At 42.6% G+C, this 17,276-nt stretch overlaps 2 protein-coding genes across 10 annotated transcripts in view; both read right to left on the bottom strand.

The window, feature by feature from the left end:
• Positions 1-16,613, bottom strand: part of RALGPS1 (Ral GEF with PH domain and SH3 binding motif 1) — a 142,145-nt gene extending 125,532 nt beyond the window's left edge. The window contains exon 1 of the mRNA XM_054220644.1: positions 16,530-16,613. The gene's annotated coding sequence lies outside the window, so the exon portion shown is untranslated. The remainder of the gene's footprint in view (positions 1-16,529) is intronic.
• Positions 142-16,770, bottom strand: ZBTB34 (zinc finger and BTB domain containing 34). 9 transcript variants are annotated; one of them, XM_054220660.1, is made up of 3 exons: positions 16,530-16,658; positions 7,765-11,238; positions 142-6,477 (listed from the first exon to the last, which is right to left on the bottom strand). In XM_054220660.1, exons 2-3 carry the CDS (start codon positions 7,803-7,805, stop codon positions 4,956-4,958), a joined length of 1,563 nt encoding a protein of 520 aa, XP_054076635.1. In that variant the 5' UTR covers positions 7,806-11,238; positions 16,530-16,658; the 3' UTR covers positions 142-4,955. The 9 variants fall into 9 exon arrangements, with proteins under 9 accessions (XP_054076635.1, XP_054076637.1, XP_054076631.1 ...); XM_054220662.1 differs by having other exon boundaries at positions 7,765-7,888; positions 16,530-16,643; XM_054220656.1 differs by having other exon boundaries at positions 7,765-11,630; positions 16,530-16,582.
• Between the last annotated feature and the right edge of the window lie 506 nt (positions 16,771-17,276).

The following is a 17,276-nucleotide window of genomic DNA, read 5'->3' as shown; positions in this document are numbered from 1 at the left end:
TAGTTTGTCTCCGTGGAGATTTTTGATTCCTGTTTGGTAAATGAGTATTAAACCGCGACTTCTTATAACGCTTCAGGAAAAGCATCTGAAACGCAGGTCCCTTAGTAGTGAGTATCTAAATGTAGACACCGAGACCATAGATTTGCTCTAGAAGCATTTTAATTTACAAACAGCAATTCCCATTGACTTTATACCATAAAAAAAGCGATTTACAAGCAAGAAACAAATTCATCAGAACAAAATAAAGCAGCACTGAAATATTCATGTCACAAATCTAAAAACAAAGTGAATACAAGAGTAAAATATCATTTGAATAAATACTTTAAAATTCATGCTATAAAATAATCCTTAATGGCAAGTTATTAATCGTTACAGCATCAGCTTAGCTAGCTTCATTTACTTCATAGGGTGATGAAGTGCGGAGTTGTGAGGTTACCGGTTTATATTGCAAGATAATGACACCAAGTCAAGTCATTCAAACTGTTCAATTATTTACCATGAAAAACAACCATACAAATAAAAGTTACTTAAAAATACGACTTTTCAGTCAGAAACAAACACTGTTAAAATCGTGCAAGAGCTCTGCCTCTCCCCGCAGAGGGGCGGCGGGCCGGGGCGAGCGCGGGGCCCAGCGCCTGGCGGGTGTCTCGGGGGAGGCAGCAGCTCCCGGTGGTCCCGCAGCAGGAGCCGCTCGCAGGAACCAGCGGCAAAACCTGCCCCGCTGCCCAACCCGCGCCCCCCACCCCCCGGCAAATACAGGGACGCGTGTCCCAGGCTTACTTCTTTGTTTAGCTTTTTTTTTTTAGTTCTTAAATGTAAACGTGTGTAACTTAAGTTAATGCTGTCACAGGGATGTGCAAGTAGTATTAAATCTACAATATTAAATACAGCTATTCTGGCACTTGTTAAAATATATGTAAAATGCACACAGATTATAATCTTTGAACATTTTGAATGACTTTGCTAAACTTCCAATTCAATCACTGAGTATTATGAAATTTACAATTCATGAAATAAACAGATTCATATAAAGAATTTACATAATTCCCCAAATACTTTCAAATATAAAATTTAATAAATAACCCTGACCAGTCAAAAAGCACCATTCAAGGGTAAAATTCCCTTGGAAAATAGATTAGGTGTTGCATATTTGAGTCCCTTTCAATGGTTTCATGTGAAACCTGTTTAGAAAAATGACAATAAAAGAATCACAGTAAACTAATACAAAAATTCAAATAAGATTTTATATATATATATATATATATTTAAAGGTAAAGCTCATTCAATCTTTTTCCCAGCCCTTGATTTTATTCCTGCTGTTCTTCCCATAATTCAGCCTAAACATATTAAGAGGCCTCATTTTTTTTTTTTTTTTTTTTTTTTTGCCTAAAAGTAAACCAAAGGCTTCAGCATAAACCAGGAATTTATGCTTGGGAAGACTGCGTTAAGAACTATCAATTTAGGCCTACAGTATATTCTGCTGAACAGTGAACTGACAGTATCCTTTTTGCTGTCGCAAGATTTCACGCTACAAAAGCGGAGCCAATCTTGAGGCCTTATCGACCAAACGGAACTTTTAATATACTGTAAGTATTTACAAAGCTATTTTCTAAATGTATTTACAAGTTTAAAAGAAATAATACGGAAGGTAACTGATTAAGAAAACGAAAATAACTGTTTAAACCCACAAACATTAGCAAAGGTATAAAATCCTTTATTTTCACAGTTTGTCATAATAGGTTAAACATCTAGAGGAAAGGACACTGTCACTGTTTTCACATTTGTCTATAATTAAAAAGGTAGATTAAGAAGAGACTCAATTATGAACCAGCCTATATAATTTCACGATTTATTTTGCTGTCAAATATTTCTTCACGTATTTTTATTGACTTCTGCATTTATTGTAAATGAAATGTGTAACAGCTCTGTGCTAACTTAAAACTGTACAGACACAAGACACCGTACAGTACTTCTGGAGTTTGCTTAAAATACCACAGCGTCCTCTGTTTGGGTGGGCTCGTGAAATGAACTTCAGTCAGAGAATGCTTCATGTTTCATGGCAATGTTAATCCTGGCAGACCGTTATGTGACAAGGCACAATTTAATTGCTGTCGCCAGGTTTGAAGTTCGTTTTCTACCAGAGTCTCACACTTTGTAAGTGTAAATGTAACGCTGGATGACGTTTTATCATCCGCTCGCCTACGGACGCGTCCTTCGAAGCACTGCTGCGCTTTACAGTACTGTGTTATGGCTTGATAATTATTAACACTGCTAGCAGTGGAAAGGGTAAATGGCCTCTCAGCACGACTAGGAGCAAGCAGAACTTGCGAACTGCTGAATCGTGATTTTGTAGAAAAAGCGATCATTTCCTGCCCCGTAACAGTCCCGTTACAATGTTTTGAACCTGAACCTGTACAATCAAAGCGATGGTTTTTTGTTTGTTTTTGTCAGAGACAATTTTGGATAAGTCACTCTTTGGTAAACTCAAACCATTTTAATACATTTACAAATACAAAGAACTAGATTTAAATAACGTCAAGATTGAGGCATGGAGAAATTCAAGAAATGTAAAATTAGTACCCATATCCTGCTCTCCTCAACTCGTACTTCCACGGAACAAGTCACACCAAAGGCACCACAGCACAGGTCCGAGATAAAGGGTTAAGAATAACTGCACATTTCTTGGATTTTGCATGTCTCAAACTTAATTCATCAAAACACTTTTTTTTTTTTTTTTTTTTTTTTTGCATTTAATTACTTAAAACAAACATTTAGGAAAAAAACAGTATCAGAAACACCAACATGTTCTTCAATGGGTAAACATATAGACTACCTTCCCTAGACACGGACAGAAACTTTCCCTTACCGGAAACGAAAGTTCTATTGTTGCTTCAAGGAGAGAAACATCTCCCCACCCTCGGCCTCTTTATTTATGCAATTTTAGGACAAAGAGGCAAATTCCGTACTCAATTTAACTGAAACTGCTCCAACGGAGCAGGCGGGGTTTCCACCGGGAATCTGTATTTAGTGAAATTCATTCTTATTGCAGACTGTCACAATAGTACGAGCTCGTGTATTTAATAAAGCTACTGCACAAATACGCCCCAACCTCACGGGAGCCAAAAAAGCTTCACCAGACAGCAAACCTACCTTTTTGCTTTCCCGTAAATTTAGGAATCAGCTTTTACTTTCTAAATTCCAGGAGTTAAACAGCATGTTCATGGATGTATTTTCAATATCTGCTAAACAAACATAAGGCCCAATTATCTAAACCCTGTATTTTAATCAAGCATGTGATTCGTTTAGTTCTGTTCACCGGGTAGAATTTTACACAGTAGTGTTTGCCAGTTCATGCTTTTGAGGTCTCTTAAGCTATTGTTGGGGTTTTTTTGTTGTGGTGGGGATTTTTTTCTTCTTTTTTTTTTTTTTTGATTGTTTTTGTTTTGGGTTTTTTTTGCCCTTTTTTTTTTTTTTTTTTTTTTTTGCTTTTGCTTAACTGTTACCATTAGGTTTCACATTTTATATATTATACTGACCTAAATGATGAAGTTAGCACCATATTAAAAAGAACGTTTGGTGAAACAAAAAGATGTAGAGTATTTTTAAAGTTGTCGGTAGTTCCTTTATGCAGAAAACAACCACTGAAAATAGGAGGGAAGCCATAGCAACTCTGTAATACTCACACATGAAATAACAGACATATTGCTCGAAATTCCCATAGAGTATTTGTTTTTTTATACAAAAAAAAGTACAAATCCCAAGTGCTGACGTATCACTTGGAGCTTTAAGTAGGAAGTCAATGTGCACCTGAAAACAGCTCTCTGTGAAGAGACCTATTAAAACACTGCTTGGAAATACTGTCGTTTAAACCACATCATCGCTCCCAGGTCTCACCCAACCGTGAAGAGTGATGAAGTTAAATTTAATTACCTGGTATGGTTCTACAGTACGAAATGAAGGTAGATTCTGAGGCCAGTAAAAACACATTTAAAACCACAATGCTACTTTTAGGTTTGCTAATTTTTTTTTTTAAATATATATATAGATATATCTATCTCTATATATATAAAAAGGTCAGCACCACAGGTTGTCCAGCTTGCGTTCCAGACAACTAACAAAACCCCTCAACAATTTAACCATAATTTAATAGATTTATGGCATTTGGTTTACATACGTTATAAAGCAAAGCTATTAAAACAAGGTAATTCACTTTGCTCACTTTTGCACACAAAGTAATAGTTTAATAAAATGAAAACCAAACAACATTCTTTTAAAACCAAAACCATCCTCCCAAAGTCTGAAGTCCTAGATCCTTAGCAGAGAGGAGACCCAGCAGTTGAAAGTCGTACATAGTATAAACCTTGACGTACTTTTACATTCACCTCAACCAGAACAGGAAAAGTGAAAGTGTTTTATATATATAAAGCAAATTTATATATATAAACAGACTAACTACCCAAACCAGTTAGTAAAAGCAAACAGATTTCATCGTGACACACAGAAGGAATCAAAGTTCTAATATTCTCTCTCCCCACTGCTGTGTAACTCATTACCAGCAACAGGATTTAGGAAATAAAACACGGGAGATGACACCTTCTTGGCGTATCCAGCAGAGCTGCCAAGCTCATTCTAATATCTTTCTCCACTGGAATTTGTGTCTTGCCAGATGAACCAGTAGGGACACTTTAGCAGACTCTTCCTATCCTTTCCCCAGCACACTATCTTTTACATTTTGAGCATCTTCAAAAGTAAAAAAAAAACAAAACCAACCCAGCCTCCTTCAAAAACAAAGAATACTCATGTAGTCTTCTCCGGAAACCATTTCAAACTGATTTCCAGAAGGTCAGAAAAATTAAAAGGCTGTTATACTTGTACTGAAGATTACTAAGAGAGTAACAGATTTTAAAAATACATTAGTAATGTGCTTGTTTGTGTTGCACTTAGAATGTAATATTTTAATCAGATGCGTTAGACATTGCATGAATTTCCATACTAGAATCCATAGCTTCAGAAGCTGAAGCATCATTATCTACTTTCTGTTCCACAAAAGCTTCTGTTCTGTCTGGAGACTCTACCCTGTTTCTTACCTCTGTTACCCCAGGGTGATTTTTTCGCAAATGCTGGTTTAGCGTACCCTGGAAAGGAAAACATTTTCCACAGATCTCGCAGCGAAAGGGCTTGTCATCTGTGTGACCACGAATATGATACTCGAGCTGGTCCTTGCGGGTGTATTTCTTCCCACAAAACTTGCACACGAAAGGAGTTATTCCCATGTGCAATCGCATGTGTCGATCGAGGCTCCCTTTCTGGTTGAAAGACTTCCCACAGTAAATACAAATTAGCCTCTCGTTGTATGGATACCAGTGACCTCTGGCATTTCTTTCCCGTGGGCTATTTTCATATCCTGGGTTACTCACCATGGATTCACTGTCAGCCCCTTGCACCAAGCCCTGAACATCGCTATGCAAGTGACCGGCGGATACCCGTTTTTGGCGTGCACGACCCCCTCTGAAACAGCTCAGCATTGACCTTGAAGGACTCGTATTGCTCAGGCTTCCGAAGGTTTCAGACACGCCTGTAGCCTGTGACGAGGCATGGGTAAACGAATAAACATGTTGTAAGACAGACCCATAGGAACCAACATTTACCGCCACCACTTGCTCTCCATCCACCATTTCAGTGTGATATCCGTCGTCGCCAAGGGAGGAGCTATCAGAGCAGCTTGGCCTGTCGGACTTTTCCATTTTAACTTTCACCTCTGCAATCTGACTTTCCCTTACTATCAGGTCTCCTTGCTCATGGTCACCTTCAATCTGAATCTCGTATTCAGAGATACTCCCACTGCTTCCTCGATCTGAATGCCCTTCTTCTTGCAGACGACCGCGTAGGGTTTTGCCTGGAGTAGTTTCCATCCTAAGATCGCTGCCTGACGCTGCCTGTCGCACCTGAGAGCAATAGGGGGGAGATATCTCAATGGGATTGGCAAAGTAGCTGCTGTCTTTAACTCCATTGCGATTTTCTGGATTTTCTTCAGCACCAACAGTGACAGAGTCAACATCACCAACACTGATCTTTGAATGGATACTCTCCAGTATCTGTGTGCATTTATCAATGACGCACTGCATCTGTAGAAAGCTAGCTGCAGTGAGGAAACTAACGACATCCTTCAGCTGCAAGGACATCCTTCCAGTGTAACAAAAAGAAAGCAACTGTTCAAAAACATTGGGATTTTTAATAACTGATATTGATAAGCCACTCATGGTGCTTAATGCCGAATGGTCACGGAAATACGGAGAACTGGCAGCTAAGACAGCTTTGTGGGCTCGAAATGGCTGACCCTGAATATGCACAATTATGTCACATAGCTTTCCTTGCAAGCGGAGTTCATTTAACTGGCTCAGAACAGTGTTGCTGTACTCGGGCACATCAAACTGAATGAAACTGCTGCTGTCCATTTCTACTGATGTAAAGAGTAATCTGAAAGAAAAACGAGAAGATTTACAACTGAGAATGAATACAGAGTTTTCCATTTCAAAACTGAATTCTCGCACGTGTTGAAGATAACTCACCACGTTGATCTGTTTAAGGTGCGTTACAACAAAACAGTTGGTGTAAATACTTGATACAATACAAAAAGTAGAGCCTTGATCTACCCATTTCTTGCATTTCTATAATTCGAATTATCCCGCTGCAATAATTCAATTGCTCGTTATACATCAGAGGCTCCCTGGGCCAGTCTATGTGCTGAGAGGAACTTCGCAATTTCACTCCCTGGTAAGAACTGCAGAACACCCTCACCCCCACAAAAGAACATTAATTTTTCGTCACTAGGCAAGTTAAAAACTTCAGTAGGTCTTCAAGCCAGATACTACATTGATACTTGCAGGGAACCGCACTGTTAAACTGCCCAGGAATGACTTTTGGAAGGTACTTCATCAAGTTTGAAAAACCTGCTGAAGAAAAGCCACAGGCACATACGTACGTGTGTGTGTGTGTGTGTGCGCGCGCGTGCATAACACATATGAAAATATGAAAAAAATTTTCCATATGTCAAATTTATTTCAGAGGACATGAATACTCTACATCAGTGACATTTCTGTTTGAACATTTACCTCCTACGAAAATAATCTCAATAATTATTTTAAAAAAGTAAAAAACACTCTTTCAATATTCACATCGCAAAACAAGGAAATCTAGCAAAAGGAAACAATTAGCGTGGACTCAACTCCAAACTATTTACCCAGTGTGTCAGAAGAAGAATAATGAGTTTGCGTCAATATGCGAGGCAGCATTTGCAGGAAAAGCGTTTGAGCCACTCACGGACTTTCATTTTTTTTAATTTTCCTTTTGTGATTTTAGTTTTTAAAAAACAACCAACCCACCACGATGTGAACTTTGAAGCTCATCTGACACAGCGGTATTTCCTAGCTAGAATGATCTGACATTTAAATTCTAACCTAACTCAAAACCCATGGGCACTCAAACTCGCCTGATATGCTGGGACAGGACGTTCCAAGAGGCTTTTGGGAAATGCATACATTTCAAAACAAGATCTAAAGAAAAGCACTTTACCGACTTTTCATAGAGCATCATCGTAAAAAGCACATACACACTTGTCGCCCTGCGAGTGTCTATCTGCAGCAGACATCACCTTGCACTTCCAAAACTGGGCCCCTAACCAAGCGCCCAGCAATCCTCAGACTTTTATTGCTATTCTTGTTCTTATTAATGCAGAAGTCTAAACGCGTAATGTTGCCACCATACCTGTTTTTCCAATTGAACAAACAGATCTCAACATCATCCATTGACTTCTGATGCAGGAAGCATGTCCAATGTATCACAACATACTAGTGGATTTTTTTTTTCTATTTATGTCTTATGTTACATGCTGTAATGGGACATATGAACAATTTAAATCAAATTATGAAAATTCAGGCACTCTAAAAACAAAATCAACAGGTAGGAATATGATAAAAACCCAACGAAGACAAACTGGAGCTATATCAGCTGACTGTCACTTAAAACTAACATTCATAACCTTCACAATGCAACAACTTTTCCTGAGAGAAGGAAGACAGCCAGCTTCCTGACCTCACTAAAATTACGTCTGATTTAGAAAACGGTCAAAAACTCTCACAGAGCATTCAAAATCAGGTTATCAGAGTTGCTAAACATGTTCTGTCGGTTACCAATGTGTCATAGATTGAAATGGGCAAACCAGACTTCATCTGAGGTTTTGCACTTGTTATGTAAAAGTAGGGGAAAAGACATTTTATATGCTCTTATATCTGATGAGGGAAATAAGGACTAAACGGTGGTTAACAGAAGCGATACGACCGCAGCCATCTACACAAAGATAGCTTTGGCAGGACAGTGCTTTTATTCAGTGAACAAAGCTACAGAACGACTTGGAGCTTGTGAGCTGATGCAAGTCAGGCATGGGTCAGAAATCAAACGTTACGACAAACAAACAAACCAACCCAATTTAGCAGCGGAGTGGCTAAACGGCACGATTAACCGTGTTACTCTGAGCATCCCCGCACGCCGTGCAGGGCACCGCTGCTCAAGTCCCCGCAGAAGCGCCCACTCCGCTGGGAGGACCCTCCGCCGTTGGGACACAGGTTTGCCAACTCCCCCTCGTCCGACAGGGTGGCGGGGCTTCCTCGCAACCCAGCGCGGCCGCTGCCTCTCATTTGTGGGGCTTGGGAGCTACGCACAGATGCAAGCGCCATCAGGACGTTCCTGATGAAGCTGCTCTTTGCTAAGTGGAGGAAGAGCTTTTGTCGACCTGAAGTGACATGAACTGACAAGTCAGCTACACTGGGGACTGTGTGCAGACTACAAGACTGGTCCCCAGCAGTGATAATTTGTCATTCCTGCATCATTTTGTATCCTTGAGCTAAGGAACCAGATCTTGGTCAAGCCTCCCTCAAATCCCACCAGAAATTACTCCTTTTTATGGCATTTAGAATGTACAGAAAGTTTGTCACACATAGAAAGTGGCCCTCCTCCTTGCCCCATACTTCCCTAAGGGCTCTTACTCAGCAAAACAGACACAATTTAGTCCTAGACAAAATGTTAAAATACTAACTATAACCACTAGCACTAATTCAGACAAAAGGAATGAATTAAGGATAGGCACCCGATAGAAAGAAGATGGACATTTTATACCTTACCGTGGAGAAAAAAAAAATAAATGTTCTTTTGATCATGGCATCTTAGCATCTCTAGCTGAATTTACACTCCCTAGGACACGGCCACACATCGAAAATGGACTGTGAACACAGACCATGAGAACCAGGAAGAGAGGGATGCCAAGAGGAAAGGGACCCTCAGTGATCCTTGCACATCACAACTCCGTTAGCACAGCTAATTATCTCCATGGGCATATATATATATAAGCAATTCTACATCCTTGGTCTCAGAGTCGTTTCATCTTTCTTTTGGGAAACAAAGCAGCTTATTCTCCTGAAAATGTTAGGAGGAAACAGCACAAATCCTGTTCGTGAGTGGAGTGAATGCTGGAGTTAAAGGTCTGTAAGTCTGGCTGCCAATGTGGCAGATAAGCAGTGAAAACCAGAAACAGGGATCAAGAGAACATACAGTATTGCTTTGGAAGCAAACAAACAGATCAAGTACACAAAACACAGCCCAAAAAAGCAGTACACCGTGAGTTTTATACCCATCTGCTCTAGAAAAAAAAAAAAAAAAAAAAAAAGAAAGTGAACAAGCTACATCACGCACTTGTTGTGACTACTTTTCCACCTTAGTTTCTTCCTTTGAAGACGCATGCTTCCTGCGATCTTGAAAACATCTGTAGGAAGCTGGGGTTAAACAACAAGAATTTTGAACCGCAGCAGCAGCAGCTGAGAGAAGGAAACCCTTCTTTCACTTTCAGCCAAACTCTGAAATCTCTAGTTGCAGAGGTCCTGGAACTGACGAGGCTGCCAATAACCACCACATTCGGGAGCAGGCAGGGCTGCAGCAGGGACAGCACTGAGACTGCAGTGATTTTGCTGAGGTTAATACCAGGCACCCCAACTTTCTTCCATCTATTTGGGAAGGCAAGACTGGGGAAAAATCTGGGCCTTACACGTTTCAGAGAAGCAGGCGCCACCAGCAACGCTTTATTGATAAATAATGGTTAGAAAAAGAACGATCTTATTTAGTCACGTAAATCCCCAATGTCACTATCTCTAGAAAATAAAAGTAATCTTTAGGTTACATTCCCACACTCAAGGTTTTATTTTATTTGTATACAGAATGAAGTTAGCAGTTTCATAATCAAATTCCAGTAGAATTAACCAAAATATTCTTCAGCAGGGTATCGTACCATAACAATACTCAATTATTCATCAATGCTGGCAGGCCAGTAGCTCTTTCAAGACAATATGATTTCTGGTTGAAGTATTCCTGAAACAGTCCTGGAAAAGGTTAATAAGAACCCCTCAATTTCTTAACAGCTTCCTCCAAGTTGAAATGCATCCCTAACCTCTTCTCTTCTGGGGTGAGGCAAGAGGCATTAAACTGAAGCAGAAAGGTACTCTAAAACACAGGTGAGCTTTGGACACATCCACTGTATGATCTAAAGAAAAAAAAATATCTCTCCAGTTAACCAGACAGTTACCTTCCACGACACTTCAGCACGTACAGAGGTGACCTGTGTTCTTTGGGTCCAAGACCACGGTCTAGTAGTTCAGAATGAAGACAGTTATACAGACTCAAGCGTTTGGGCGGTAGCGAGAGCTAAGACAACTCATAGCCATGTTAGGTACTCTCCTTGTTAAAAAATAATGCATTTTGTCTTGCTTTAGCTTCCACCCCTGCCTGTGGGACACTGTAATGTTAGGTTAAAGCCCTGTAAAATTTAAGACCACCTCTGGGCACCTGTCTATGAATAGGTCTTCTCTTGACCTTCCTGCGTAAGTAGATCACAGTGTTTAAGGTTTTCATCGATATTATGTACGCGAGAAATTGGCTGAAGTCTTTCTAGTTTTAAAGCCCAGGCCAGAACTGGACACCAATTCACTAAGTCTTAGCGGCGCTCTGTGTTGAGCCTCCTGTCTATTTCTGTAGGAGATGATCCAGTCACACTCAACAGAATCGTATCAGTTCTCTTTGCGTCTGCATTACATTTATTCATCAGGGTCTTATACAGCAAACGTAGACCACAGTACGAATTTACTAGGAGTGGATCGCTGCCCTATGTCTTCCAACAAAAGTGTTCATTGAAGTAACCTGTGAACATGAGAGTGATATGCATTTAACATTTCTCATTAGGATTCAAAAGAAACTTACTTAAAAAATTACGTTCTATGAAAGCTCTTATTTCACTTAAAAAAAAACAAGAATAGACGGTGACAAAACACATTCGGTATTTAATTTTACTGACATCATACAGTAGCAGCAGGGAAGCATCATATAACTACAACACGAAGCTGTGTGTCTGCCAACGTCGTATTACTTTCTGCTTCTAAGTCTGCACCTGTTTAATTTCATTCACTCACTGATGTACGATTCGCCGCTCCCATGGACAGGTGAATGATACAAATTATGCTTATTTTAACTCACACAAAGATGTGAGAAAAGATCCCTTGCATTTTCTTTAATTAGCTCAGCAACATGGGTTCCTTGGGAAAAAACACACATTACAAATCATTACTGTTGTAGCATGTGTCTGAAAACAGAAACACATAGAAAAGTTAGAGGGATCATAAGGAAAATTAAGACTAAAACAAAAAAAGCGCTCCGCAACATCAAGAATGGACGCTCCATACATTACCGCCCAGAATACAGAGAAAAAGCAAGAAAAAACCCCAGGTATTTGTATAAATCAGTGTACTCCTCCCTTGCATTTGGTAGGATTCAGTATTTACTACACCATCTGGGAGAACTTAAGACATAATTGCAAAAATGTATCATAATTCAAGAGAATTTTAACCCTATCAGCTGTGATCATGGAAGTTTTAGGGCAAAAATCTTCATCACTCTCACTCCTCTCCATTTGCGTTTGCCTTAGTCCTCAGATTACAGCAGCCACAGGAATTAATGCTGGCTGTACCGAAAAAAACCCTGCTATCAGATATGTCACAGTCTAGGGGCATTTCTAAGACAGTCCGCTTTAAATAGTCTTTGAATACAAGGAAGAAACTGATCATATAATCTTTTACCAGCTTATACCTCTCATAACAGCAAATTATTATATTCTCTTTTAAAAGCCAACATCTAGTGCCCTTGGAGAGCCGTATGCAGTGTGACACACAGCACCGCTGCTTCACTCAGAGTCTGGCCCCCGAAGCATGGTAAGCTTCCCTACAGCTAGAAAACCGATTTTAATATCATAGTCATTAAAAAAAACCCAAAAAAACCACAAAAAGCCCCCAAAATAAACAAGCAAAAAAAAGAAGAAAAAACCCTACTCTCCCAACAATTGAGATAATTTCATGCAGAACTACAGCACACTTGTAATAATACAAGCAGCACTATGTAAATATGTAGCACTGGGTTTTGCTTCAATTCTCCCTAAATTCAAGCAGCCATTTTCTTAAGAATTCTCCGCCCTTTAGAGATCATGAAGGACACTACATTATTTTATATTTATCTCAAGTGAAATAATCAGATACTACTGCGGTTTTTTTTAACAGATTTAAAAACCAATGGCACTAAAGGTTTTTCCGGAAACACATGCAATAAGTAATAAAAATAGAGCCTTGTGTATTTTCAGCTCACCCATGCAGTGTATTTTGCGGTCTACGCAACACACTGCCAGAGGCATCCTCCTGGTGACAGAAAATATACCTAATGACACACTTCTCCATCTAATCTACGCACTAAAATCATAGACACACAGAGACATATATATTTACAAATTTAAAACAACTCCTTTAAACCACAGAAAGGATGATGGGGGGAATGTTTCCACTTGACGCTTAAGGAAACACTTGGAGCTTAACTAGATTTTTCTAAACTTTGACTGCACTTCATAGAACTAACATTTAAAAGCTCTTTAACGTAACATCACACGAATCATAGCACTACGGTAAGCAAAAAATTCTTGAAAACTTTAGTCTTTCTGCATTCGGTCTCCTAGATGTTCTCTCGTAGCAGTAATTCACAAGCACATGCCTATTAACTAAAACCAAATAAATTAATGACACAAAGCAACAGGCTTTAAGATTGGTGGTAAAATGGCAAGTATCTGCTTGACCACATGAAGTGATAGTTTCACGCATTTTCTTTCAAAGCTTCCCTTGAATGGAACACTAAACAAGTACGGGCTTGCTGCTCGAGTATTTGTCACGTCAAACAGCATCGTTTCCTAAATCACTCTTATTTATACTCCTCTTTTGTGAATTCTTTGTTTCCAGGGAATTACAAAGCTGAATTCTAGAAGCATTACTATCCATAGAAGAATAAATCAAGCAACAATCTTTGCTTAGGTTGATTGGTATTCTTTGCTTTTAAACTCACTCAAAAATATTTAAACTTAGACACATTGGAGATACAACTAGAGAGACTGCTGCATACAGACATGAAATTTTGATATCTCAGAGTAAGTGACTGTCGTGAACTCAGATGGAAGTTTAACAAAGAGTTCACATGCAGATCCTAAGAGATGCTACAGCACAACAGAAAATTCTGGTAATATCTCTGTTGCAGCATGAAGTTTTGTTTTGTCTGCAGCGTCTCCAACAGGATAAAATGCACTATGTTTATGCATCTTTTACAACTACAGCGATCTCAAAAACTTTCCAGCTCAGTTTAATGCATCATTCTGTTAGATTCGCATCTAACAGGTAAACAAAACTGCCAATATGATTAAAAACAGCGAGCACAAGCCTATGTTTACACATAAACTCCCTGCCCATACTTTTGATAAGCTCAGTACCGCTTTGAACAGTCTACAGTACAGTTGATTCCTGATTCAAAAGCCATCCAAAAAAACCCTGAATGGGAACTAAGCTACCTTTCTAGTAGTCTAATGACAGAGTAATGCAAAAGTCATGGGAACAACCACATCTCTCAAAAATAAATGGCTATGGAAGCAATTAGTTCCTTTCTTAACAAAACAGGATTTCATTCCTATTCCTCATTCCTCCAAAGGTTAACCACTGACAAATCACTCTAGAAATTTAATTCACAAGGTGTGTTAAGTTTTGGGAAAGTTTGAACTAAGCTAAAAACCCTTCCCACTGGAATCAATGGAAAGACAGACAGTTTGGCCAAAACTTGAAATAGCGAATTATCTGTAGTAAAGCATAAAAGGTGCGTATCTCTCACTATTCCTCGGAAAACAGCTTTGAAAATGAGTCTGCTTCACTTCTATTTTGTTATAGTAGTGGTGACGACACAAAATTTAAAACTTCATTACATTACCTCATAAAAATGCAGGAAACCCCCAGTTTTCCCAGAAACTGACGCCAATTAGTACAGGCTGAAACGTAGTCGCTAGAAAACTTAGTTCTCGCATGCTTTCAGGAGCAGATCTCAGACCACTACAGTGAAAGTCAATGTCATTGCTCCTCCTCTGCAGACGGAGGGGCAACCCCCTGCTCAAAGTACTGAACATCCGCAGCGACGCCGAGAGTAAAACTCACGTCTGTCAGGCAGGCGTTCCTAAAGTGTTGCAGAACATTATCCCACCGTTTGCATGGGTGAGCAATACATTAAACCCCTACAAGTGCCACAGAAATTATTTTTGCTAATTCAGACTTGTTTCTAACAAAAATTGAAAAGGACTTCTTTTTAGCTCACCAACACTCACAACATGATTAATAGAAAACCACTTGAAGGACTGGATGATTTTAACATCAAAATTAAAACCAATTATTTTTAATTTATATGTGTGTATACACACACGCTAGCATCGGTAACACTACACACCTATTCTCAAATGCTTACTGTGGTGCAGCGGGGAAATCACTGGAACTACACAGTTAGCATTTCATAGAAAAAAACCCCCAGGAGCCTTTTTTGAGCAAATATCCAAAGAAAGCAGTTGTGAAACTGAAGTCCAAGGGCCACCTTTGTCCCTTATTCTCAAACTGTCTTCCCCACAATTGCTTGCCTGTATGGAGGTGATTAAAATAGTAAAAATAAATCCACTATTGATGCACAAAGTTTCACCCAACGATTAGAAACGTCAACACAAATAATCTCTAAATTTTTGCTCTAGAAGTCAAGTTATTACAAAAGCCATTACAGGTATGTATCTATTTCTTAACGCAGAAAAGTTACTAGAAGGTAAACTGGAGATAGCCAAGATCAGCAAAAGTACTATGTCAGATAAATAAAACAGAGGGGCATATTTATGATACATAAACTTTAAATCAGCAAAAACTTACAAGTAATGATCACAAGCTTTTATTTTGTGCACAAATTTCATAATATACCCATTATCTGATCCTAAATAGTTACTGTCCACATTTTCTGAGTATCTGACAACTTTGAGATGTAGCCTTTGAGAAGCCTCTACTGGTATAAAACCCCAGCTGATAGCACAGGACTTGCAATACATATATATACACACACCTGGAACTCTAAGACGTGGGAAGGGAGAGGGCTTTTGTACCTTCTGCTATGACAGTAATAAATGATTTGCTGCCAAGGTAATATTTGATTAGTATCATGCGTTTTAATCCGTCTACTTTTTTTTTTTTACATATATAACCTTAAGTCATTCTTCATCAAATCATAACTTTTTGGCCGCAGTTTTTCTTCCAAGCAATGAAGTAGCTATATTCTCTAGATATCAGCAACACTGCAGTAGATGTAAAGCAGCTCCGAAGAACACGTCTTCCCGGTGTTTCCCCAGCCCGCCAGTGCTGTCGGACCGCACTCACGGGACGCGAAGCCCGGGCACGTCCCGGTGCCCCGCACCGGCCGCGGCGCGTCTGCCCCCCGCGTCTGCTCCCGGCCACCGGGCTCTCCCGTATCGGCCTTTCCGAGACTGCCCAGGCGTGCTCCCAGGTCCCCCTCAGCTGCGGCTATGATAAAGTGACCCCCATTCTGCACGCCACGCACAGCTGCGGGGATTCTGAGGTGCCCTTGCAACTACAGAGACCGGGGCTCCGCGAGAGCTCCCAGCTCCGCTGCCGGAGCGGCGGCCGCGGCAGCACCACGGCGGGCACGGCCCCCGCCCGCTCCGCCCAGCCCGGCCCGCGCTGCCGGCGGCTTCGGCCCTCCTCGGCAGACCCGGGCACAACGCGCGTTGCCTCCCCCACCGGCAAAACCAGAAGCACACCGGGGACACACACCCGGGTTACGCGGCGGCAGCGCCTGCCGAGAGGAGGCCGGAGCGGGGCGAGCCCGGCGGCCGGGGCCAGCGGCGGCGGCAGCAGAGCGGCCCGCCCCGCGCCTCGCCCTACGGCTGCCGGCCGGTGGCAGACCCGAGGCCTCGCCCGCCGGCCCGACCACCCGTCCCGCCGTCGCCGCTGCCCGGGCGGGGCCTGTCAGGGCGCTGGGACCCCTCCCGGAGCGCGGGCTCCGGTCCCGCCGCGCCGCCCCGCCCCGCCCCGCCCGCTGCTCACCTGGCGCTGTCAGGGTCTCTCACATGGCGGGGCCCCGGCCCGGCCCGGCCCGTCTCCCGCCCGCTCCCGCCGCCGCTTCCCGCCCGCTCCCACAGCTGCTCGCACCCGGAACCGATTCCGCGGGCGGCGCTTCCGTTTCCTGGTGACGTGCACCGGCGGCGGGCGGGGCCGCGTCCCGGGAGCGGCGGGCAGGGTCGGGTCGGGCCCCGCCGGGGGTCAGCAGTCGCCCGCCCCCACGGCCGCGGCTCGGGCTGCGGGGCCCGCAGGGCCGGGCCCGCCCCGGCGGCCGCCGCCGAGCCCGGGGCCGGGGCGGGCTGGCGGCTGCGGGCGGGGACAGGAGCGTCAGCGGAACCGGGGTCCGGCGCGCACAGGCGCATCCGCTCCGAGAGCCCTTACCGTGAGTCGGTCATGACGTCACACGCACTCAGTACGCACCGGTAGCGGAGAGCGTCAGCGATGACGCGAAGAGCCCGGCTCTGCGCTCGCCCCGGGAGCAAGGTCCCGGTCCCGGTCGGCTGCAGGGCGGCCCCGGCCCCTCCTCGCCGCTCCGCCCTGGCGGGCTCCCGCGGGGCGGCGGCTCGGCTCCGCCGCGCCTGGTGCCGCTCGGTCAGGCCGGGGCCGCTGGCGCCAGCCGGGGCCGCGGGACGTGGCACGGCGCCGCTTGGGGCATCCCGGTTCGGGCGCCGGGGGCGCGTCCCTCTCTCCCTGCGGCACGGAGGGAAGAGGCCCCAGGGAGGAGGTGCGGAA

The sequence above is a fragment of the Rissa tridactyla genome, chromosome 14 (genome assembly GCF_028500815.1).
Source record: "Rissa tridactyla isolate bRisTri1 chromosome 14, bRisTri1.patW.cur.20221130, whole genome shotgun sequence".
Taxonomy (NCBI): Eukaryota; Metazoa; Chordata; class Aves; order Charadriiformes; family Laridae; genus Rissa; species Rissa tridactyla.
The sequence above is the reverse complement of the archived record's forward strand: the minus strand, read 5'-3'. Positions and strand labels throughout refer to the sequence as shown.